We start from the raw sequence: 25,611 nt of genomic DNA, 5'->3' as shown, positions 1-25,611 counted from the left end.
TTTATAATAAATAAAATTAAGCCAAGTGTAGTGGCAAATGTCTATAATGCTGGCACATGGCACAGCCTGTCAATCCTGTGGCGGTTGGAAGATCAGTTCAATGTTACCTTCATATGGTATATTTACATGCATTCAGGCAAAACACTTACACACCTACAATAAAAATAAATTGGTCTTAAAAACAACAACAACAAAAATCTTGGATACCTTTTGGAATAGGTAAGGCAAAAGTTATTGAGAACATGAAAGAGGCTAATTAATTTTTTACTGTTACACAAGTGTATTCATTATATAGTAATTCATTGAGCTTTTCACATTTATTTTTGTTTGCATGCTATACATTAATGAAAATTTCAATATTATGTAGTGTCACAAAGATTTCATGGCAATGCAGAAGAGGGTGTTTGGGTGCCCTGGGAGTTACAGAAGGTTATGAGTTTCCTGGTATGGGTGCTAGGAATAAACTCAGGTTCTCTGCTCTCATGTACAAGCACACTCTTTACCAATGACACATCTCTCCAACCCAACTCTGCATTTTTATGATACAGCTTTTCCTTACAGTGTTCCAATACCTTGATTCTCACCAGGCTCACAGTTAGAACACTGTCCTTCACACAGCAGGGTACTTGTGGAACTGGGTTCCATCAGGAGCAAAATCAGTAGGAAAGGCTTTAACCAAGAGTGTATTCCTAGGAAGTCACTGTGATTCTCCTTCAGCTCCCCAGGCATTGTTCTCTATCTAGTGAGATCAAATAAATATTGCATGAGCACAGGGCATAGTTATTACAGAATAAGATGAAACATTGTCAAGGGGGAGAGAAAGCAATGGCCAAAGACTGCATTGGGAAATAGGCTTTTACACCACACACTGACGTTTCTGGGACATGTCTTTGATGTCTTATTTATTTACTTTCGAGACAAGGTATGTATCTTGGCTGCATTGGAATTCTTTGTATAAACCAAGCTGGCCTGGAACTCACAGAAATCTCCCTGCCTCCACCTCTCCAGGGCTTGAATTAAAGGTGTTGGCCACCACACCCAGTCTGTGTGTTTGGTTTGATAAACTTTGAGACAGTTTAAAATACCACACTTCTACCCAGAACCAGAGGTATGGCTCAGGTCCTCTACTTCCTTTTGTTGTTGTTGTTTGTTTGTCTTTAAGTGAAAATTTTTAAAGAAAGTTATGATGCAATATAGGAAACAGCCTTCCCTTAAGGGGCCTCAACAAGCAACTATTCCATCTTTCACGAAGAATTTTACATTTTGAGAGGGGCAATTGCATCCATGCTTCCCCCTTCTGATGGTGGTGGTTTGAAATCATAGGGCAGTTGTACTATTTTGGTTTTAAGGTGTGTCCCTACACAGACCTGATAACACCTGTCTAGCTATCTAACTACATAATAATTAGTTTATTTTATGTGTGTTAGTGTTTTGCCTGTAGGTTTGTGCACATGTGTGCACTGCCCATAAAGTCCAGAGAGAATTCTAGATTCCCGGGGCTGGTTGTGAGCCGCCTTGTAGGTGCTGGAAGTTTGAACCCGAATCCTCTGGGAAGAGCAACCAGTGCTCTTAACCACTGAGCCAAGCCTCTAGCTCCACAAGAATTGTATTTATTTATTTGTTTGTTTATTTATTTTTGGTGGCGGGGGGACTATGACATAGGATTTCTCTATGTAGACCAGGCTGGCCTGAAACTCAGAGATCTGTTCACCTGTCTCCTTGACGCTGAGATTAAAGGTGTGTGCCACCACGCCCACCCAACTGAAGTTTTTGTTTTGTTTTTTGCATAAAGCAGCTGTTGCTGGGTTTACCCTCACAAAGCATTCGCTTTAGAGCTTTGAAGTAATCCGAATGCAGCGATGTCACTAGCGATCCAGAGGCTCAAGAACCAAAGACAGTTTCACACGCTCTGTGATCCGGACGGTCTCCGCGCACTTCCGGTCTGTTTCCGGCGCCGCCATCTTGCTTCCGGTTTCCGCTGGGTAGGTTGTTTCCTCAGTCGTGCGGCAGCCTGGTAGGACATCTACAGGTAGTCAGACGCCTGCCTTCTGGTGAGTGCATCTGATTTCTGCCGGCTGGGGCGGGTGCTGTGCGGTGTACAGACGGTGCCATCCCGGAGCCCAGTGCTCCTAACGTGGCTGAGACGTCCCTTCCCTGGTGCTGCAGGGAGACTTGTCCTCAGCGGTACCCAGTCTCCTCGTGCTCCTGACCACAGTACCACAACTGCTGTCTGGTGTCCAATTGTCTAGCAGTGACAGTCCTGGGGCCTAGAGCATCCTGAGGTGTGGGGTGAGCCTGGGCTGGGCCATCTCCTGTCTCCTCAACTGGAAGGCTCTGTGTTGGCTTCTGTGGAGAGTGCACAGTAATTGCACAGACTTTTACTGAGGAAACGTACACACATGGGCACTTAGGGATGACCAAAGTAGACTCCATCACAGTCCAACTTGGTGATCCAGTGAGTTTATTGGACTGACTTACGTAGCGAGGATGGTTGACTCTCCTTCCAGACCACCAAGGCCCACCCCATTATAGACTGTAACATCATGGAAGCCACCTCATTGAGCCCCATGTTCAGTTACTTTTCCATGTCCTGCATACTTTAGATGGGAAAGGTGCATGCAGATGAAGGTCTGTAGCTCTCCTCCTCTCCTACTTTAGAGTGTAACAGCACCATTTCCACTATTGTAGATCTGTGTTTTTGGTTTATTTCATTCTTATGGCCCCCTGGTCAGTCTCTGCTCCAAGATGGAGATGGGGGAATAATGTTAGCCCAGAGGGGAAAAAAACGAAGCACAACGGCGAACAGTGGAATGGGCTGTTTGGCACAATGTGATTTCAGTTCTTGTGGAAACATGCAAAATTGTGACTCCTGGACCCTATGGTAGTTGTGCTTTGAGTTTCTCGAGAAGACTTGATACTGTTATAAAATTTAGATGTACTAACAGGGCATGGTAACAAAACTGTAACCCTAGCAAGATTGCATGGGAAACCTCATTTGAAAACTATCCTTTTATCACACTGAGGCCCTGCTGGCCAGAGCACATGGAAAGACAAAGCTGAGGGGCATTATGGGAGGAAGCTACACCCAGGCATGGACACCATAGGCAGGCTCTGGTTAAATAGTATTTGAAGGTACTGCCATAAATATGGGTCATGTTCCTTTACAGGTACAGCCCTGAGCCAAAATGTTTAAATTATACAAAGCATGTTGTCTATGAAACTTAAATATGTAAACCAAGAGATGTGGGTGGAATCCTGTGTGGTGCCTCTGCATTGATGCAGTGATTTCTACAATTTCTTCAACTGTATCGCATTCATTAAAACTTTGCAGTACATCTTCACATTATAGTCACTAAGCAGGCAGCAAATACACTAACCTATGGGTAAACTGTAAGTTTAATTTCTAATTAATTGTGTTCCTTTCATTAGATCTGTTGTGTCAGTTCTCAAGTGTAAGAGACTATTTCCACACAGGAGGTTTTTTTTTGTTGTTTTCTAGCTTTTTTCCTCAGCAACTATATAGAGATCTTTGCACATTGGAATTCACAAACAAGGCATGGCAAATGCCTGTTTACTTCTGTTTGTTTTCTTTTCCAGCTGTGATTGCAAGGTACTCCATGTGCCTTAGAGAGCGAGGAAAATGAACACAGTTGTGGTAAGTGGTGTGATTACTCTTGACCTCGTTTTACATTGTGGTTTAAGAGCTTTGTAAGAGCTCCTTAATTAAAATTGGGAAAACAAACATAAGACAAATATATATGTCGGGAGCAGTCTTTGCGGGGCTGCAATTGGAGCCAGCCGAGTGGCCCCAAGTCCGTACCTGAGTCGGGGAGTGTGGGTGAGGGAGAGGCTAGCTATAGATAATAAAGACAGACAAAATAAAGGTCAGGAGGGCAGATCAGTCATTACTGATACCACGAGTTTATTTTTCACCACTTTTATATACCATAACTAAAAAGTGGAACACAGTATCATGTATAAGGAACAGACCTTTCTTTCTCATTCTAAGGGTTCAGTAACCACACCTTATCTCTAACTTCTTCCTATGCCTTGAGGTCAGGAGTAGCCACACTTCAGATTCAGGTCTATTGTTATTTAGACTAAGATGGCTGAAACATCCTTCTGTAGCCACACCTTTGACCTTTAGGTCTTGTGACTTGCTGACAGCTTTGAACTCTCTGTCTTTATGCCAAGATGGAGTGCAGCCATCTTTATGGGCACCCACATATACACAGACACAATAAGATACTAATGTAGATCGAATCATGTTGTAAAGGTTTTAGAGTCATTTAAACTGTGCTGCTGGTTTTTTTCTTTTCTTTTTGGGAGGTGGGGTGAGGTGGGATTCAAGACAGGTTTTCTTTGTGTAGCCTTGGCTGTCCTGGAACTAGCTCTGTTAAGCAGCAGGCTGGCCTCAAACTCAAAGAGATTCACCTGTCTCCCTCCTTAGTATTGGTGATTAAAGGCATACACCATCACCACCTGGCATCACTAGTTTTTCTGATCCTATGCCATTTGTTATAGAGTTTGGATTGACCCCAGGAAGAGAATATGATCAGTTCTCGCGCCCTGTGATGTGTAAACAGGCTTCATAGACACTTGCATAATGATGTGTGTAATGCTTCACTCCCAACCCAGAGCTGAGCACAGCATTCACATCTATCAGGATTCTCTGGTACTCAGATACCTGTTTCCTTAAAATTTTAAATTATAGTCAAATGCTAGCACACTTTTCTACCTGCCTTACTTGAAAATTCTGCTACATTTGAAACTACTGTCAGTAATCTCATGTGGAAATTCTTCCATTTCAAGTTTGGTGTGTGTGTGTGTGTGTGTGTAGATGTGGGCAAATGTGACTGAATGCATTACTGTGCATAGGCATGTGGAGACCCAAGTTGATATTGGATGTCTTCCTTCATCACTCTGTTTTATTATGTGGCAGGGTCTCTCACTGACAAATCCTGACTGTTGTAGCCAGCCAGCTTGCCCTGTTGATCCTTTGTCTCTGCCTCCTAAGTACTGGGGTTACAGGCTGCCACTATACCTGCCTGGCTTTAATGTGGGATCTAGGGGTCAGGACTCCAGTCTTACATAGCAAGCATTTTATCCTCAACTCCCCTTTCAGTTCCTGTCATGACCTGTTGGTACTATTCCTTGTGTTCTGCTTTGTGTCCCTCCCATTCCACTGTAGACTTCAGGGTTGCAGGCCTCTGTGGTTTGACTTTCTTAACTACTTCTCTGTAACTTGTACCTTTCGTCAGCTTTCAGATCATAAGTTTGACTCCTGTGTAGTTATGCAGAGGCACCTCAAGTTTCCCTTGTCAAAATGAAAATCAAATCCTCTATTCTTTCCTTATATAGTATTGATAACAATATACCAAATGTCCTTTATCCTACACTAAAAAGAGGAATTCCTTCCTTCCCTCCTCCCTCCCTCCCTTTTATCTTTACTTTTTCTGGACTTTCTTCTTCCTTCCCTGTCCTTTCCCCCTGAGGTCTAATGTTATGAGTTACAATTTCTGCTGGCTTTGTTGTTCATTCTTGTTCCAGTGGCAGTAAGTGATGCTGTAGATGGTGAGGAAGTGTGGTTACCTAAAGACAAGTATAAACTTTCGTGTTCACACTGGGTCTGTCTCTGCTAGGCTGGAAGGGTCTGTCCTCAGTGGTGATGCCAGAGTGCTGATGAGCTGTACTGCTAGCAAGTGGGTGTGGTGAAGGCCTTGAAGTAAATGGAGAAAACAGAAGTTAGTGGGGTGGGGGAGGGGGAGAGATACCATTTGTGTACAAGTCATGAGAAAGGCACACAGAGCATAAGTTAAAAACGGGAGCACACATCTGAATATTACATATTTTTGCTTTTGTATTTCTATGCCAGTGTTCTTGTTTAGTTGGTAGACTACACAAAGTTGTCAGTTTCCAGCTCAAACCACACATGACTTTTAGTGGAACAACTCACTTCATAGGCAATAATTACATGACATGAGCCCAGGCCCTTATAGTTCGAAGGTTCTGCTCTGGACTCCACCCTCCTGAAGCCTCTACCCTGATGTAGAGAATGGGATTGACGCTATAAAGACACACGATGCAGAGCCAGATAGATTTCTATCCCCACAGTGGTGGAGCTGAGTTCTCCACAAGGCTGTATGTGCATTGACTCAGGGTCAGTACATTGCCTGATATTTTCGTCACGGGTAGAAGCCAGAGTATAGGAGTCAGCAGGTAAAGATGGGCAAAGTGTCATGAACTGTTTCCTTCACTGACCTACACAGTGGGTTCAAGGTCAGCAGCTTGGAAGGAACATGATTGGAAAGTTGAGGCCAGAGACATTTAGGGGACAGGAATGTTGGCATACCTCTGTGAATACTGGAAGTAATGAAGATGTATGTGTGCCCTTATAAACCTCACCAAAAGGGGGTTTTAGCAAAGGACTTACTTAACAAGTAGAGTGCTAGAATTAGGCATACTTTGATTTCTCTTCCAAGTGACCTCACTCTCTGCTGGCCTAGAAGTCTTAGCTACAGAGGGGCAGTGCTTCTACCAGGAGCTACAGACCTAGTTCTGTTGAGCTTGTGGGTTTGTGCAGCCTGGACAGTGTCCCTTTTGACCTGAGATGTACTCAGGAAGGAGGCGGAGTGCTGGGGAAGCTGGTGACCAGACTGTCACGAGGCACCATGAGACCTGGGAGAAGGTCTCTCCTGGCCTTCGGAAACCGGCCACTCCTGAAAAGTTGTAGGTTCTATTCTTTTTCCTGTTTGTGTCACCTGGCAAACACTGCTATTACCATGCAAGCCTGCTAAGCCCTGCTGTCCACGCAACATTCTGTCTTTATATCAGCTTCTTCCTCTACCCTAGACTCAGAATGTTTGCTACAGCTTTATAATTATTTTACTTTTCGGATTTTAAAGGTTTGTTTTATATGTATGAGAGTCAGAGCCCCTGCAATTGAAGTTAGAAATAATTGTAAGTCATCATATGAGCGCTAGGAACTGAATCCAGGTGCTTTGTAAGAGCAACAGGTGCTCCTAACCACTGAGCCATCTCTCCAGCTCTTAAAATTATTTTTAACGTGTGTGTGTGTGTGTGTGTGTGTGTGAGAGAGAGAGAGAGAGAGAGAGAAAGAGAGAGAGAGAGAGAGAGAGAGAGAGAGAGAGAGAGAGAGAGAGAGAGAGAGAGAACAACTTGGGAGAATCAGTTCTTTCACCATGTGGGTTCCAGGAAGCCAACTCATGTTTGGCAGGCGTGGCAGCAAGCTCATTTACCAGTGGAGCCATCTCCAAGTCTTCTTTAGGAAAAGTTCCTAAGAAATAGAATCAGGGGAGTTACAGCCTGGGTGGCAGATGCAGCTATGAGCCTGTTGCTTATTAGCTGCCACTCGTTAATGGTTATGTACAGTTTTGTTTTCCCTTTAAGGGGTGTGGCAGTACTTCCTATGGCATACAGACCTTAGAGTAATGCAGCTGAGCTTCTCTCTGCCCTGTTCTGTGTCATGATACTAAACACTTTATTCTGAAGTGTTAGAAACCTGCCATACTGTGTTTCCCTCCTGTTTGAAATGCTAATAGCTTTTTAAAGAGCCTGAAAGTTAAAGTGTGTTTGCTTCCATGCTCACTATATTCATGGAGATGTCTACCTTTTTTCCTGGGTTTTTGGCAGCTTAGTCATATCTGCCTTTGTGTACTAATTTCTATGCTGTTTCCCGATTTAAATGTTCGGTTTTCCTCGGGGAAATTGTTGGTTACTGCCTACAACTGTTTAGGTCCTCCAGCTCATCTACCGGTGTCGTAGTACCTAGAAAAAAATGGAGAATTCAGAGATGTCATTGTACTCATAGTTACAATCTATGCCTGGGAAAGGATTCACTATAGTCAACAGGAGACCAGGAGCACAGAGTGAAGTCCAAGAGACTCACCTTACTGTGGAAACTCCTGGCTGTCTTCTGTCCGTCGAGGCCTGTGTCATTAGCTCTTTGTTCAGACAACAGTGGATAACCACAGCCAGGTAGCAAGCAGTGACTCTCCTCCTATCCACTATTTTTAATATTTCTTGGAGTTCAACCATATACATGTCACTGACTACCATTGACTCCTTAGTCTCCTGCGTGTCAAGTATCAGGTCAAGCTGATAGCACACGATCCAAGCCTGTCCCTACAAATGCCTGCCACCGTAAGCATAGAGACCATACACAAGGCCCAAAGGCTTATGGAAGTAGAGATTCATGCTAGAACTGAGCCCTGAACTCCCAGGATCTATGCTGAGGACGCAGTCTCTCTTCAGGAAACATCGATCCTCTGCTACATACATAGCTTGTGATCTGTGGACTGAGATTTATAGGTTTGGAGGTTTGTGTATTATGTGATATGTATAAAATATTTACCTTTGGCTTTGTGGGTTATTTGTTCTGACCTTACATAACAGTAAATTCTTTAGTCACATATGTTTTTCACCACCTGTATTTCCCTACTTATCACTGAGTTTCCAATATTTTCAGTTGAGAGTTCAGTTTTTAAGTCTTTTTGTGTGCATTATGTTTATGTGTGTGTGTTCACACATATGTGTATGGATTTGTATGTCTGGATGTGAGTATATTCAAGTGTTTGAACACCGTGGCATATATGTGAAGGTCAGAGAACAACCTCAGGGCTTGGCCCTCTACTTCCTTCTTTTTAAGGCAGGGTCTCTTTGTTGTTTGCCATCATATGTATCGGGCTAACTAGCTGTTTCACTCAGTTTGGTGAAGTTAGCTACCACTGAAATTTCTATTCCTTTGTGTTCCTTGTAAAAAATATGTTGTAAGATCTTGTTTGTCTAATTGCCTGTTAGGCATCTGTGCATTTGATGGGGGAAAAAACGTTAGACTAGTATGTATAAGATCAGTTGTAATTCCTGCCCATCATAGTGATTGTCATTTATCCCTATGTAGACCAGACTTGCTGCAAATTCAGAGATCCTCCTGCTTCTGCCTCTTAAGTGCTTGGATTAAAGGTGTGCATCACCACACCTGGCCAGTTTATCTTTTTTTTTTTTTTTTCTGGAGCTGAGGACCGAACCCAGGGCCTTGCGCTTGCTAGGCAAGCACTCTACCACTGAGCTAAATCCCTAACCCCCAGTTAACCCTTCTTTATAGGACACTGGTGATGTACTTCTTTGGGATACTACCAGCTCTTTCTGGTTTTAGGAAGGCCACATAAGACTGCCTAGAAAAACTAATGTGTAACTATGTTATGAATGACATTTTTGAAGTTGGGAATGTGTTTAAATGGAAAGCCAAAAGAATATCCACTGTGGCTACACGTTTACTCCCTCAGTTACTCATCACCAAGCTAGTGAGAAGGCAAGGCACTTTGTAGGTTTTTGTTCTTCTTCTTCCTTAATAAAGAACACCTATCATGGAAAAGATGCTTGTGAAGAGGCATAACCTCTTGTGTTTCTCTCTCTGACCCAAGGCTGAAGGCAACTTGGGCTGAGGAAAATTGTTTCATTACAGGGGTTGGTGACATTTGAGGATGTCTCTGTGGACTTCACCTGGGAGGAGTGGCAGGACCTAGATGATACTCAGAGGAATCTCTACAGGGATGTGATGCTGGAGACCTACAGCAGCCTGCTGTCCTTGAGTGAGTAGAAGGCTATAGTAATCCTATTAGAAGCACATTCCTTTTTCATAAATACAGGAGCCACTTCAAAGGATGCTGGTTGTTGATTTTGATTGTTTTGTTTTGTTTTTCCTATGCTAGTGGCAAAACCTAGCACATGCTAGGCAAGCACCCTACCATCTTGCTTTCTACACAGTAACTGTACATATTTATAATGAAAGTTGTCATTTCAATACTTGTATACTCTACATAATGATCAGTATTTTATAAGTCTATAAACTTAGATTTATCATGTCTTTCCATTAAGAACTTTTAAAACCCTCCTCCTTTTTTGTTCTCTACTGTGTATGAATATTTTGTATGATTGCGTCTTTGTATGCCTGGTGCCCAATGAGATCAGAAGATGATGTTGGATCCTCTGGAACTGGAATTATGGATAGTTGTGAACTGCTACCTGAGTGATAGGAAGCAAATCCAAGTCCTCTGCAAAAAAGCAAATGCTGTTACCCACTGAGCCATTTCTCAAACCCCTAAGGCTCTCCCTTTTACTTTCAAGTAATTGTTGCCAGCTGTATTTACCTTTTGTGTGCTATAGAGCAGTGGAGTCATGTGTCCCTGTTCCCCTGCATCTATGAACCACCTTCTCTCCTTCTCTCCTCCCCACACACCATTCCTAGGCTCTGGTAGCCAGATGTTTTTTCTTTGTTTCAGGTTAACATTAGCTTCCTGCCATAGATATAAATGTGCAATGTTTCTTTTAGCTTGATTTCCCTTGATTAATACAAGTATCTTTCAATTATATCCATGGTCCCTTGAGAGAAAATTCAGAGCTGTGTCCATAGCTAGATGAGGTCATCATCCCCTCTATATTTAGCACATTTTCTTATCAATTCATTTGAGGGTGGACACTAAAGTAGATGCCATATCATCTCTTCTGTATAAGATGCTGCAGTAACTGCATGCACAGAGAGTTAAAAAAAACCTAGGTGGATTTCCTCTGGATTGTGTTTTGTGGCAACTCACTTTCCAGGACCGTGTTATTTTTCACAGTGCCTGTTAATTACATTTCTAGCAACACAGACTTCCTTTTCTGTGTGTCCTCACCAGCATTTGTAATGTTATATATTGCTAATCATTGTAGTTATGTTACAGTGAGATCCCATTGCTGTTTGATTTGCATTTCTGTGATAGTTTGGGATATTCACATCCTTGTGTCTTTGGAGAAATATTTGTTGTGGTCATTTGCCCAGATTTCATCAGATTACTCACTTTTATGCCAGTGCATTGTATAAATTGTGTGAGGCAGTCCGTCATCAGATAATAATTGGTAATGTTTTCTCTTTCTCTGTTTTCTTTTAACTCTCAGTTGTTAGCTTTTTAGAACCGAAGTTTTAAAATTTAATACAATCCTGTTTTTACTTTAATTTTTTTTTTCTTGTATGTGTATGGGTTTGTAGATGTGAGTGCAGGAGCTGTGGAGGCTGGAAGAGGGCTTCTTCCCTGGGCCTAGAGGCACGGGCAATTGTAAGCCTCCTTACATGGGTGCTGGGAACTGAACTCAGTTCTTCTGCAAACTCAGTATGTGCTTTTAACCACTGAGCCATCTCTCCAGCCCCAACAATTCTGGTTTTCAGTGCTGATATTATCAACTGTGCTTTTGGTGTTGTATTTTAACAGTTCACCTTTGCCAAGATTTGTATCCTTTTGTGTTTTCAAGTTATTGTTTTTTTATGATTTTTCAAGTCTACATTGAAATCCCATTTTTACTTCCGTGTATGTTAAGAGGCAGGTTTAACACCTTTCTCCATCACAAGGTTATCCAGCTTCACAGACACTGAGATCTTCCTTCTAAACATTTGTTTCTGTTTCCTTATGTGAGGATTGCTTGACTGTGAATCTGTATATTTGCTTTTAGTTTTCTGTTACTTTGTTCTATTCTCTGTGCAAGCTGTTTAGCAACTGTCTCTTCCGATTATGTTTTGATGTTAGGGGTTTTTTGTTTTGTTGTTTTGTTTGTCTGTTTTATTCTTTTTGTTTGTTCGGTTTTTGTTTTGTTTTTGGAGACAAGGCTTCTGTGTAGCCTTGGCTGTCCTGGAACTTGCTCTGTAGACCAGGTCAATCTTGAACCCAGAAATGCACCTGCCTCTGCCTCCCAAGTATTAAAGGCATGTACTACCACATCCAACTTTTTATTCCTTTAATAAAAACTTATAACTTCCAGAATGTCATTGGTATTGATTACCTTGTACATGTGAATCACTTATGTAGTAGTAACACAGATGTGGTGAATCGAACTTTCCTTGTGGTCCTGGGCAGGTGTTAAGCATCACGGACTCTTTGTAAGCACTGTTTATGTTAATGATAAGGTCTTTAAGTTACTGTGAGCACTCCTTTGAACGTCTTGTAAAGAAGGAAAGATTTTAAGAATCGGGCAGACTGACTTGCTGCCCTGGGTGCCTTGAGCAAACGGAATCCCAGCTGCCAGCTGCTTTAAAACAGTCCCAGGGCATTTTGAGGAAACTACAGCTGTTTGTTCTCACTCCTGAAGATGCAGAACAGGCTAGCACATTCCCAAAGTTTCTAACTGACTTTTACTCTCCTGGGTTTTGGTGAATTCTGGGTGATTCTGCAGTCATGTCCTTGTAGGGGTCAGGAAGGGAATATGTCCCTTATAGCCTGACAGAGAGATGGTTGTGACTGATGTAAAGTAAGTGATGCTTTGACTGATGCAGACAATCCTCATTTACATGTGTTTGTGTATGAAGCCCCCTCTCTGGCTATAGACATGGACTGTTTAGCTCACTTGGAGATGCCCTTCTGTGCTGTGTCCCTGGTGTTCCAAAAAAAGGCTTCTCTCCAGTCGGCTCTTCTTACTTGATTCTAGTGGAGTAAGCAGATCTGCTGATACCAAGAATAGAGTAGCAGAGAACAGAATCCAAGTACCAAAAGATGATTTCTCCTTTAAAAATTAACTCTCGTTGCTCCATTGCTGTTTTGTTTTATTAAATTCTTATACATTCTTTTTCTCCTTATCTCCCGCTTTCTTCTGCTTTCTGTGTTGGTTTTTAGAGGGGCATGGGAGGAGGGGGTTTCAGAGATCACTGCTTTGGAACATCTTCTGATCTTGCCAACTCTTGTAGTAGCATCTGGCTGAGGAGCTTTAGATTTTTGTTAATTCGATGCATTTAAAATTTTTTACTTGCTGTCCCCCCCTCCCCCGATCCAGGTGGTGAGTCAAAATAATCCTTTTATTCTATATGTATTTCTTTTATTTTAATGTCCTTAGTGTTAGTGTTCTCCTAGAGTGTACATATTGGTCCTATCTTTCCTGAGAGTCTGATGCCAGTATTTTATCATTGGAGTACAACTTACACAATATTTCCTTTTAATAGACCAGTGTGATGCCAAACCTGAGTTGATCCTGAAGTTGGAGCAAGGAACTGGGCCATGGAAGGAAGAAGTTGTCCCAGACCAAAGGCTCCCAGGTCAGTGAATGCGCCAAGGCAGGCAAGTCCAGACTAGTGAATACTCATGAGATGGGAAGTGTGTGAATTTCTTTTCACTCAATTTTGCCATCTTCCATTTTGAAACTAACTTCTTAATAAGCTGCTTGCTGCATTGTGTCCAAGGGAGGCCTCATTCCCAAAGGGACCCTCCTTTCCTTTTTTTTCTCTGTATTTTTGTAGGTCTAGCAAATCCTGCTCACTCTGTTTAAACATATCTTTAAGTGGTTACTCTAAATCCCATTGTCCTTTTCCCCTATTTTTATCTGATGCTTCATTTTAAGCATCTATTCATTGGTTTATTGATGCATTCATCACTTTTTATTTGATTCCTCATAGACAGTGGTCTACTACATGGGACCAACAGTGGTGATCCAACAGATTTGCTGTTTAAAGAGCTTCCGCTGTGTTGAGGCACAGAAATCTTTGGCATTGAAAGAAAGACCACAAGAATATGTTTTCTTAGCTGGCTAAATGAGTGAAAAAATACAGGCTGTTTCTAAGGAAAAGCAGCTTTAAGGAGATTGTTTTAAAATTAATGTCAGATTAATTCTGAAACTGACAAATTTGGTACAAGTTCATAAGTTGATAGGAACGTTAGTCTTCAGAGTAGTTATGATTTCACTACAGGTTCTAAAGTGGTATTAGTAGTTCTAAGTTAATATTGAAAACATAAGTTTCAGGCATTCACCTGTAGAATTCAAATATGAGAAAAGATGTCCAAAATCAAATAGTGTATACCAAGATACCAGAATTTATGTGATTCAAGGAGCATCTGCAAAGAGTCCTGGTAGAGTAGCCCTAGGGTGTGGCACATCATCCAGGAGATCTTGGGTATGGAGACCAGATGAGCCAAGGCTCTGTTGAAAGGCTCCTATTTGATGTGGAAATTGTAATATCTAGTTAGCCCTCGACCTTTTTCATTGTGAAACTCACTCTAAGTCAACAGATTTGTGCAGCATTTGCTATGAAATTTTACCCCAGTGGAAGCTGTGCAAGAGCAGCAAGTGCTCTTAGCCTCTGAGCCATCTCTCCAGGCCTGTTGTGTAATATTACATCATGGGGTGCAGTGGGGGGAGAGGGGGAGACTTCTTCACTTTTGTGTTAGAATTCTATCAGAATGACTTCTGTGTTGTTCATAGAGGGCAACTTTCATTTCCTTTCAGCTATGGAGAATGTGAAGAGCCTGAACAATACCAGTTGGGACAATCAAAAGAGACATTTGAACCACGTGGTAATCACTGGCAACTCATCAACTGAGGAGAGGGTCAAATTTGGGAAAATAATTAATATGAGTTCAAACCATGTTTTACACCTGGCTATTAAGAATAGGAACTCTTCTGAAATGAGATCTGAGGTGCTTGATATATGGGAAAGTGTGTATCTCCCTGGTGAGCACAGTCAGATGCAGCCTATAGAGGAACTTGATCATCTTACTGCAACTAGGATGTCATGTGGACCTCCTGAGCCTCTTAGTCTGGATCACGGTGTTGAAAGTGGGCAACAGCACTTTCAGTATAGTCACTGTGATGAAGCCTTCAGCGTGAACACTATATGGACACATAAGGTGTTTCCTCTAGAAGATAATTCAAGTAAGTTAAAGGAATGTAAGTTGGCTCTTAGTGCCCATGAGGGAACTCACATAAGGGAAGAAACTTTTGATGGCAACTTGTGTGAGAAATCATTCTCTGACAAGTGTAACCATACTCAGCATTTGAAAACATGCATGAGGCACCAATGTGATAAATGTACTGATTGTGAACCAGCATTCAATACAAAACCAGGCCTTATAAATCTTCAGAGCACTCTGCGTGCATGGGAAAAGCCCTGTGTGTGCAATGACAGTGAGAAATGTGTGTGTCAGATGCCAAAACAGAGTGTTAATCAGAGTGTCTTCTCAAGTAAAGAGAATGTGAAAATAATCAGTGTGCACCAGAGACCTCACACAGGTAGAAAACCCCATGAATGCAATACATCTGCAAAAATCAACAAGCAACCTCGTAGACGGCACAGATCTGGGAAAACCTACCAGTGCAAGGTATGTGGAAAAGCCTTTAAACACACACAAAATCTCTACTTACACTACAGAACTCACACTGGTGAGAAGCCATATGAGTGTAAAGAGTGTAAAAAACTGTTCAGTGTGAAGTCCAATCTCAGTGTACATCAGAAAACTCACACAGGCGAAAAACCCTACGAATGTAACATATGTGGAAATGCCTTTAAAAGAAGGTGTGACCTAACTATCCATCAGAGAGTTCACACAGGTGAGAAGCCCTACGAGTGTAAAGAATGCAGGAAAACATTCAGTATAAAGTCAGGGCTCATTGTACATCAGAGAATTCACACAGGTGAGAAACCATACGAATGTAGTGTATGTGGAAAACGTTTTAACCAGAAGTCAAATCTCTCTACACATGAGAAAATTCACACAGGTGAGAAACCCTTTGAATGTAAAGAATGTAGGAAATCATTTAGTGTCAAGTCGTATCTCACTATACATCAAAAAACTCACTTGAGTGAGAAAGCTCATGCATGAAATCTGAGGAAGCCTTCTATCAGAAGACAAACCTCCACAGACATCTTACAGAAACCTATGGAGCATAAAGAATGCAGGAAAAGTTTAAGTCACTTGTCATCTCTCCCTCAGCCTCAGGTGGAGATTCCTGTGGATGTAAAGGTTGAAGAGAATCTGTCAGCTATGAGTCAAATCTCATCAATTAGTGTACCCAAAACATGAGAGACCTACCAGTGTGAGGTATGTTCAGAGACTTCTGCCAAATGTCATACTTTAGTTGTTAGAGAACTCTTACAGGTTAGAAACCCTCTGGCTGTAAGGTCTGGAAAGAGTCAGTCCTCATAAGACTGGAGAATTCATAATGATGAGAAACCCTGTGAGTGTAGTTACATGTGCAAAGCCCTTTAATGGGAAGTCCCATCTCTGAATTTGAGTTCACACAGGTAAGAAGGCCTGTGAATATAAAGAATGTAGGAAAGCATTTCAGACATTTGTCACCTCTCCATGTGGATCACAGAATTTAGAGTTGACGATGCTTATCGGTGCATTCTATAGAATGGTCACCCACCACATGTCAAACCTATATACACATTAGAGAAACCTCACAGTTAAGAGGCTTTCTGAATGTAAGGACTAAGAAACATTTCCAACAAATGTATACTGGAATACTTGAAAATGGAAAGGGGAGGAGGTCTCATTAGCAGATACAACTCACTGCACATAAAACACACACAGCTGAGTAACTGAATGCAGTGTATGTGAAGAAACCTGTCCCCAGATGTCAAGTCTCAGCAGTCACTAGGTGAGGAGCCCTCTGAATGTGAGTCATCCTTCACTGCATACCAAAGAAGACATGTAGGATAAGCCATATCAATTTAATATGTGTAAAAACTTAGTTCTATAAGATGGATATCTGCCTCCACTAGAGATCCACACAAACACAAAACCCTGCAAATATAAAAACTGAAGGAAAAAACAAAACTCAATTTAAAGATTGTAGAAAATATCTCTTATTCTTGAGGTATGTGTAAGAATTGACGTAGGTTACATGCTTTATTGGAGAGAGCCGAGACTTTATATGTGTTTATAAATCTCTTGTTTGTATGAGTGATATAACCTTTTTGCAACATAATGCAAAGTCGTTGTGACCCATTTTAAAAGTGTTTCAGACAGGGGACCTTTCATGTTAGAAAGTTTACCCAGGAGAAGGCCCTTCTTGTCACCTTTGTATTTTCAAGCCATTTTGTGGAGAAAAAGAAACATGAAATTTCAATAAATTTAAATGCCTTACCTGGTACCAGCATTTCATTAAAGGTATACTAAAGTATATTTCATATGTGAAATGTGTATATCCATAAAACATTGAAATTCATATGTATCAGAAATCATAAAATGAAATTGTCAATTTCTAAGATGTGTTAATTACACTATTAAAATTATTTTTGAGCTAGGTGTGGTAGCACATGTCTTAAATTCCAGAACCCAGGAGACAGAAGCAGATATCTATGAGTTTGAGGCCAGCCTGATCCACAGAGAGTTCCAGGTCAACAGGGTTGCATAATGAGACCCTGTCTCAAAAGAAAAAAAAAAGATTGTTGAATATGCCAGATGATATTTATGATGGTGCCTGATGCAGTGGTTTGGTCTATATTTGAGGACATTTGTGTTGGTCACAACCAAAGTTTGAGAGATTCGACTGACACTAGTGGATACCAGGGATGCAGCTGAATTCCCTGAGGCCTCTGTTGTCATTTTCCTGAGGTGTGAACAGAGATATGTACTCAGCCTAGATAGGGCACTGGCAACAGACCAAATAAATATTTCTGCCAAACTCCACACTGGGGAATCCATTGAGTTCCTTGAGGTTACAAGAGTATGAGTGAGAGGTTGCCTAGCAAGAACAGGAATGATTCCACAACTGTATCACTGAAAAGCCCACCCCAGCATGGGGATGACTTGTGAAAACTGAAACACTTGCAGGAAACAAATTAGGCCACATATACATCAGGTCAGAAAGTCTCCTCCCTCACCAGCAGCCCTTCTGTCTTTATAAACTTGGGAAGGGCCCAGCTAGATCCACCTATAGGTGCAGAAATATCCTAAATCTCAGCCTAGTCCTATCGACAGGCCTCTGTTAGAGGTGAGTCTGAGACTAATTCAGTGGAATGCCCCCCCACACCCTTCCCTGGGAACTCCCTGGATTGGCCCTGGATCTCCTTCCCACTGTGTCCTGTCCCATTGAGAGTACTTCTGGTGCTCTGATACACACCCACCAAGAGCCTGCCCTCCCCCTACCCTGCCCACTGGCCCACCACTCTGGTTGAGCACTGGGACAGAGGGTGGAGCCAACTACCCTGCCACTGTCAGGGAACTTCCTGGAGCTGTTCTGAGCACCTGCCTATCTACGTGGGACCACCCGAAGCCCCCACCTGTCTGGCCTCAGACCCCCACTGCCTTACAACAAAAAGAAGCAAACTCACCCCCAAGGGGTAGATGCCAGGAAATAATCAATTTGAGGGCTAAAAATCAATAAAATAGAAACCAGGAAAACAATACAAAAAATCAATGCAACAAAGAGTTGGTTTTTCGAGAAAATCAACAAGATAGACAAACCTTTATCCAAACTAATGAAAAAGCAAAGACAGAACATGCAAATTAACAAACTCAGAAACTAAAAGGGGGACATAACAACAGACACAGAGGAAATCCAGACAATTTTCAGGTCATACTTTGAAAACCTGTACTCCACAAAATTTGAAAATTCAAAGGAAATGGGCAAATTTCTGGATAACTATCACCAAAATTAAATCAAGAACAGACAACTTAAATAGACCTATATATAATCCCTAACGAAATAGAAGCAGCCACCGAAAGCCTTCCAACCAAAAAAAGCCCAGGGCCAGATGGCTTCAGTGCAGAATTCTACCAAAAATTCAAGGAAGAATTTATACCAACTCCTCAAATTGTTCCAGAAGGTTCATTTCCAAACTCTTTTTACAAGGCCACAATCACCTTGGATAACAGGGATATACCTAAACATAATAAGAGCAATATACAGTAAACCAACAACCAACATCAAACTCAATGGAGAGAAGCTTAAGGCGATTCCTCTAAAATCAGGAACAAGACAAGGCTGCCCTCTCTCCATATCTCTTCAATATTGTACTTGAAGTTCTAGCTAAAGCAATAAGACAACAAAAGGAGATCAAGGGGATCCAAATTGGAAAGGAAGAAGTCAAACTTTCTCTATTTGCAGATGATATGATAGTTTGTTGGGAGCCGGCCTTGAGTCACATCCTCTTGCAATTACTTACACCTTAAAACTCTAACTGAGCCTTATCTTGGTAAAACAGAAAACTGCTAAACAAGCAGTCTGTTCCACTCAACCCAGGAACTGAGATGAACCAGACGCCAGGAATTGAGATAAGCAGACCTTTATGGTCTGATGTTTATGGCCTGGGACATTACCAGAGCCCCAGAGTCAGCACAGCTCCCCCTCCCCATTTCCTCCCCGCTTTGCTTTAAAAACCCCTCTTTGTGCCTAATTAAGTTAGACCTTGACAAAGATTGCTTGGTCTCGTTTGATGGGAGATGTCATTCTGTATGTTTCTCATACTGGTTTAATGAATAAAGCACTGTTGGCCAATAGGAAAGCAAGATAGGCGGGACTAGGAGACAAGGAGGAAAGAGGAAGTAGGAAGGAGGAGCCAAAATGGAGAGTCTGGAGAAAGCAGTATGCCGGCTGGCTCCCCGGTAAGAGAAATACATAGATCAGCAGATATGGGTTAATAATTAAGACAGAGCTAGCCGATAAGAAACTAGTAACGGGCCAACAGAATTATATCAAATACAGAGTCTCAGTGTGTTATTTGGGGCTGGTGCAATGGTGGGACAAGACCAGCTGCGGCAGGCAGAAAAACCATACTCCTTACACTCGTTCCTTCTTTCTCTCCCATTATTTTCAGGTTCTAGCCCACCTCGACCCACGAATAACTAGGCCCTGCTGGTCGGGGCAATAGTTTACATAAGCAACCCAAAAAACTCTACCAGGGAACTCCTACAGCTGATAAACACCTTCAGCAAACTATCTGGATACAAGATAAACTCAAAAAAGTCAGTAGCACTACTTTATTCAGGTGACAAAGGGGCTGAGAAAGAAGTCAGAGAAACATCACCCTTTACAATAGCCACAAACAACATAAAGTATCTTGGGGTAACACCAAACAAGTGAAAGACCTATATAATAAGAACTTTGTGTCTTTACAGAAATTAAAGAAGGCATCAGAAAATGGAAAGATCTCCCATACTCTTGGATAGGTAGGATAAACATAGTAAAAATGGCAATCTTGCCAAAAGCAATCTATAGATTCAATGCAATCCCCATTAAAATCCCAGCACAATTCTTCACTAACCTTGAAAGGATAATAATTAACTTTATATGGAGAAACAAAAGACACAGGATAGCCAAAACAACCCTGTATAATAAAAGAACTTCAGGAGGCATCACCATCCCTGACTTTAAGCTCGACTACAGAGCTATAGTAACTGAAAACAGCCTGGTATTGGCACAAAAATAGACAAGTAGGCTAATGGAATCAAATCGAAACTCCTGATATTAACCCACACACCTATGAACACCTGATTTTTGACAAAACAACTAAAAGTATACAGTGGGGGAGGAAAGCATCTTCAACAAATGGTGCTGGCACAATTGGATGAGGGTGTGTAGAAGACTGTAGATAGACCCATGTCTATCGCCACGCACAAAACTCAAGTCCAAATGGATCAAAGACCTCAACATCAATTCAGCCACACTGAACCTCTTAGAAGAGAAAGTAGGAGGTACCCTTGAACAAATTGGTATAGGAGACTGCTTCTTGAACATAACTCTAGTAGCACAGACGCTGAGATCGACAATTAATAAATGGGACCTCCTCAAACTTAGAAGCTTCTGGAAGGCAAAGGACACAGATTTTCACCAATGCTACATCTGACAAAGGGCTGATCTCCAAAATATACAAAGAACTCAAGAAACTAGTCAACAAAATACCAAATAACCATATTTAAAAATGGGGTACAGAACTGAAGAGAGAATTCTCAACAGAGGAAATCAAAAAGTCTGAAAGTTACTTAAGAAAGTGCTCAATATCCTTAGCTATCAGGGGAATGCAAATCAAAACAACTTTGAGATATCATCTTACTCCTGCCAGAATGGCTAAAATTAGAAACACCAATGACAGCTTATGCTGGAGAGGATGTGGAGAAAGGGGAACACTCCTCCACTGCTTGTGGGGGTACAAAGTTGTACAGCCATTTTGGAGATCAGTATGGCGGTTCCTCAGGAAAATGGGAATCAGTTTACCACAGGACCCGGCATTCCCCCTCTTAGGCATATACCCAAATGATCCACATCCATGCAACAAAGACATCTGCTCAACTATGTTCATAGCAGCATTATTTGTAATAGCAAGAACCTGGAAGCAACCTAGATGCCCCTCAACTGAAGAATGGATAAAGAAGATGTGGCATATCTACACAATGGAATACTACTCTGCGGGGGGGGGGGGGAATGGAATCTTGAAATTCGCTGGCAAGTGGATGGAACTTGTAGAAACCATCCTGAATGAGGTAACCCAGTCACAAAAAGAGGAACATGGTATATACTCACTCATATATGAATTTTAGACCTAGAGCAAAGGATCACCAGCCTATAATTCACACTGCCAGAGGAACTAGGATACAAGGTGGATTCTAAGAGATTCATATAAGGTCCCTCACAGAAGCAGGAAGGGACAAGTTCTCCAGAGCACATGGGAAGTGTGTGTGGGGGGGGGGCTGTGAATGGAGAGAGAAATAGGAGAAAGAGAAGGGGAGGAGAGGAAAGTACGTGGGACTAGGAAAACTGAGTCAGGGGAGGAATAGAAGACAGAGAGAGAGAGCATAAAAGATGGAGTCATTTATAGGTTAGAAGAGAAAACTGAACCTAAAGAAATGTCTAGAGACCTACAAGACTGACTCCAACTAACAATTTGAGCAATAGTGGAAAGGCTACCATCAATGTCCTTCCCGGGTAATGAGATCAATGACAAACTTATCCACCATCATGGAGCCCTCATCTAGTACCTATTGGAAACAGAAACAAACACCCACAATTTGAGCAATAGTGGAAAGGCTACCATCAATGTCCTTCCCGGGTAATGAGATCAATGACAAACTTATCCACCATCATGGAGCCCTCATCTAGTACCTATTGGAAACAGAAACAAACACCCACAACTAAACACTGAGCCGAACTAGAACCCAGAAGCAGAGAGGAAGGACAAGAGCACCCTGCAGAAACATGTAGAGACAGCTGACCTGGACAAGGAGGAGCTAATGGGCCCCCAGACTGATAGCTGGGAATCCAGCATGGACTGACTCAGGGCCCCCTGAATATGGGTCTCAGCCAGAAGGCCTGAGCAGTCTAAGCGACCTCAGACAGTGGAACCAGGATGCATTCCTGGTACACAAAATGACCTTGCGGGCACATCCCCCATGGAGAGATACTCCCTTAACCTAGAGACAGGAGAAAAGTCCTAGTCCCTACTTCAAATGATTTGACAGATTTAGATGACCCCTCCAGGATGGCATCATCCTACATGGAGTGGGGGGGGGGGAAATGTGAGGGGAGGATTGTCAGGGTGCATGTGAGGGGGAGAGAGAGGGAGGGAAGGAGGGAGGGACAGGGAACTTGGATTGATATGTAAAATTAAAAAATAAAAATAAACTTGGGAAGGGAACAAAATTTGTGCATCTTATACATTTTGGGACTTTGTGAGACTTACGGGTTTATATCCTAGTCTTAATGAGCCTTCCTCAAGGATGGGAATGTTTTAATTCAGAAGGTACTGGTACACATCAGGCACAAGATATCCTGATATATGTAAGGTTTGTGCATTTGATGTTATCACAAGAGCAGGTGTTTGCCATATGCAGGGACATGCAGGAAATAGACTTACTCTAATGTTTATTGTGATTTCATTAGGGTTGTCAACATTAAATACAATCCTAGCCTGTTTACATCTTGTAAGCTTCTAGTTTGTATTTTCTTAATCTTTTAACATACAAGTATGAGGTGACTGTCACCAACTATCTGCCAAGTATTGATGTTTGTGTTTTTCTAACATGGTGTCCTAAAGTGAGCCAGTGTTTCTAAGAGAATAAATATCAGGATAGAAAAACATCAATAAAGCTTTTTTCACAGCTGTTTTTCACAGCTATTTGTAAATTGATTTAGACCTTTGTGAACAATGGTACTTGTCTCCCTCCTCTAAGAGAAATAGTTTTGGTATAAGTTCCTTTTCATTACTTTTTCTCATGTCTTAAAATTGAGCACCAAGGTAGATCTGAGTATATGCTGTACAACTGAGTAATGTGTGTGTTTAAAGAATACAACCTGTTTCATTCAATTCTCAACATGACATACCTAAAGTAGTTTCTGTCAATGCTACTTAGAATTAGTAACCAGTGTATCATCTCAACATAGTAATAGGAGTTACAGTTTATAAGTACATATTAATAATCTGGTAGGAGGCTGCAACAGAATGTTTTGAGCACACAACACCATCTTATACCTTGCCAATGTGTGATTTGGCTTTGATGTCTCTTCTGGATGCTACTCAGACATTTATCTCAATTTTACTTATAATTAGACGAGATCAATCTTCCAATTTTTTTTTAAAGCTAAGCATATGACCTAACTATTAGCATCCTGGGATGGGGTGTAGTGGAAGTTCCATAACACCTCTCTTAGAGTAGTTCCAGAAGACATGGAGTAAGTTACACACTGGTCTCTTTAGTCATAATTTCTGATTGATAACTTTGTCCCTCCAAATGTGGTTTCTATAATTGTGATGCTACAAAGCTTTCCAACCAGTGTGAATGATGTGAAGGACAATAAATAGCCAATGAGGAACTTGCTTTTTTTGAAGGACTTGGGACATGAATGAAAAACATTAGGTTTTTATTAGCAAATAAGCAACTTGAGGTCATGAATACATTTTAATTTCAGAGAACAGGAAAACAAGGAACATATATATATATATATATATATATATATATATATATATATGTGTGTGTGTGTGTGTGTATTAATATGTATATATATATAGATAGATAATTTCAATAATTTGAAGAATAGACCAATACTTTACAGATGAAATTTGTTGCACATAAAATCTGAATGACTTAAGACAGTGGATAAGGGAGCACGACACAAGAAACCCATGAGGTGGGATGGAGAAATGGCTTATTCAGCAAAGTGTTTTCATTACATGGTTAGATCCTCATCTGATGTAAGATTCTAGCAATGGTCATGATGCCTTCCTGTAATCCTATTGCTGAGGTGGCCAAGAGGAGGATTACCAGAGATTATTAAGCAGCTATTTTTGTTCTATCACTGAGCCCAAAGCTCAGTGAAAGATATCACATGTGCACCGATTAATTTTTGTAGCTATGATAAAAATAAGATACCACAACCAAAAGTGACTGGTGGAAGAGTTTATTTTGACTTAGAACTCGAGAGGGTTAAGTTCATCATATCAGAGAAGTATGACAGCAGGAATGGGAAGCTGAGAAATCACATCTTAACCAATACTAAGCAGACAGAGTGAGTCACAAGTGGGATGAGGCTATGAAATCTCAAAGCCTGCCCCTACTAACAGCTTCCAGAAAGGCCACATGTCCTAAACTTCCCCAAACAGTGCTACCAATTGGAAACCAAGTGTTCCAGTGCCTGAATGTATGGGAACATCTTATTCAAACCTCAGTTCCCATAGGCTTCTAGCTATATTATAATGCAAAATGTGTTTAGTCTAACTCCAAAGTCCCCACTGTTTTAACATTTCAAAATCTCTTCAGAGACTTCTGGAACTGTTAAAAATGATAACTCCTTATAAATTCAAAATAGCAAATTACACACTCAAAACATACAATGGTACAGAATATACATTGCAACTCCAAAAGAAATATTGGGCTATAGTGAGGAAATACTGGGCCAATCAAGACTGAAACCCAGCAAGGCAAACTCCAAATCTTGTGGTTCAGTGTCTTGTATTTTTATTTTCCAAAGGCTGTGATGGCTCTGCCTTTTCAGCTTTGCTGCCTGCAACATGTACATCCTTCTCTTGGGCTGGTTCCACTTCCTGTATATGGCTTTCCTGGGTAGATAATCCCATGGCTCTGGCATCTCTAACATCTTGGGGTTTCCATCAAAGCCCAGATTCATTCAGATGGCATCACACAATGGCCTCTCAGGGCCTCTTTCCCTCTCAGAGCCTTCACTCAAGGACTACCTGTCACATGCTTTCTGGCCTCTGAAACCACAGAGGAAGAATCCTTAACCCCTTCACGCCTGCATCCTTCATTTCTCTAAAGCTAACACACCATGTGGATGATACTGCCAAGTTCCACTGTCATCTTAGAATGGACTCTGCCCACCCACCACCTGCCACCTTGAACCACATTAGCATCAGCTTCTGTATTCAGTTGTTTTCTAGGAGCATAAAACTTACACCTTTTCCTTTCAAAAGATGGAAGCTTATCTGAGTGGGATCTTGCTCTGGAGGAATCCTCCCCTTTGTTCCAGTGCAGATAATGTCTCATTAAGGGTGCTAATCTTTTCAACATTTATAGCCTGTCTTCTAGCACAAGCATTATAGAACTTCATAAATATTATTAGTAACAACTGTGCCACAATTTCAACCAAAGAAATTAGGCCATTACTTTTTGATTTGCCCTCAGGCAAGTCCTTGGGACTTCCTGAGAAGGCAGCCTGATTCTTTACCAAAATATCTCATGAATGGCCTCTAGCCATGTTTCTAATATTGTTCCCTTCTGCAAATTCTTGAGTCTCCACATTCTCATCACTACTGTATCCCAAACTCCTACTAGAATGGCCTTTTAAGCTCTGCTTATAGCATCCAACAACTTTTTTAGTCTGAAATTTCAAGGCCTTCTACAT

The 25,611-nt window shown here is 41.5% G+C and overlaps 1 protein-coding gene across 4 annotated transcripts in view; it reads left to right on the top strand.

The window, feature by feature from the left end:
• The window catches only part of LOC127219233 (zinc finger protein OZF-like), a 34,310-nt gene extending 17,249 nt beyond the window's left edge, over positions 1–17,061 (top strand). The window contains exons 1-4 of one of the 4 annotated variants that reach the window (XM_051180593.1): positions 3,548–3,655; positions 9,444–9,611; positions 12,983–13,075; positions 14,260–17,061. In XM_051180593.1, coding sequence (XP_051036550.1) covers positions 9,578–9,611; positions 12,983–13,075; positions 14,260–15,632 — 1,500 coding nt within the window. In that variant the 5' untranslated portion in view covers positions 3,548–3,655; positions 9,444–9,577 and the 3' untranslated portion in view covers positions 15,633–17,061. Of the gene's footprint in view, positions 1–3,541; positions 3,656–9,443; positions 9,612–12,982; positions 13,076–14,259 lie in introns of those variants that run through there. The other 3 variants (XM_051180592.1, XM_051180594.1, XM_051180595.1) reach the window with 3 other exon arrangements.
• The last annotated feature ends 8,550 nt before the right edge of the window (positions 17,062–25,611 follow it).

Source organism: Phodopus roborovskii, unplaced genomic scaffold, assembly GCF_943737965.1.
Source record: "Phodopus roborovskii unplaced genomic scaffold, PHOROB, whole genome shotgun sequence".
NCBI classification, from domain to species: domain Eukaryota; kingdom Metazoa; phylum Chordata; class Mammalia; order Rodentia; family Cricetidae; genus Phodopus; species Phodopus roborovskii.
This window is presented reverse-complemented; position numbering and strand designations above follow the sequence as displayed.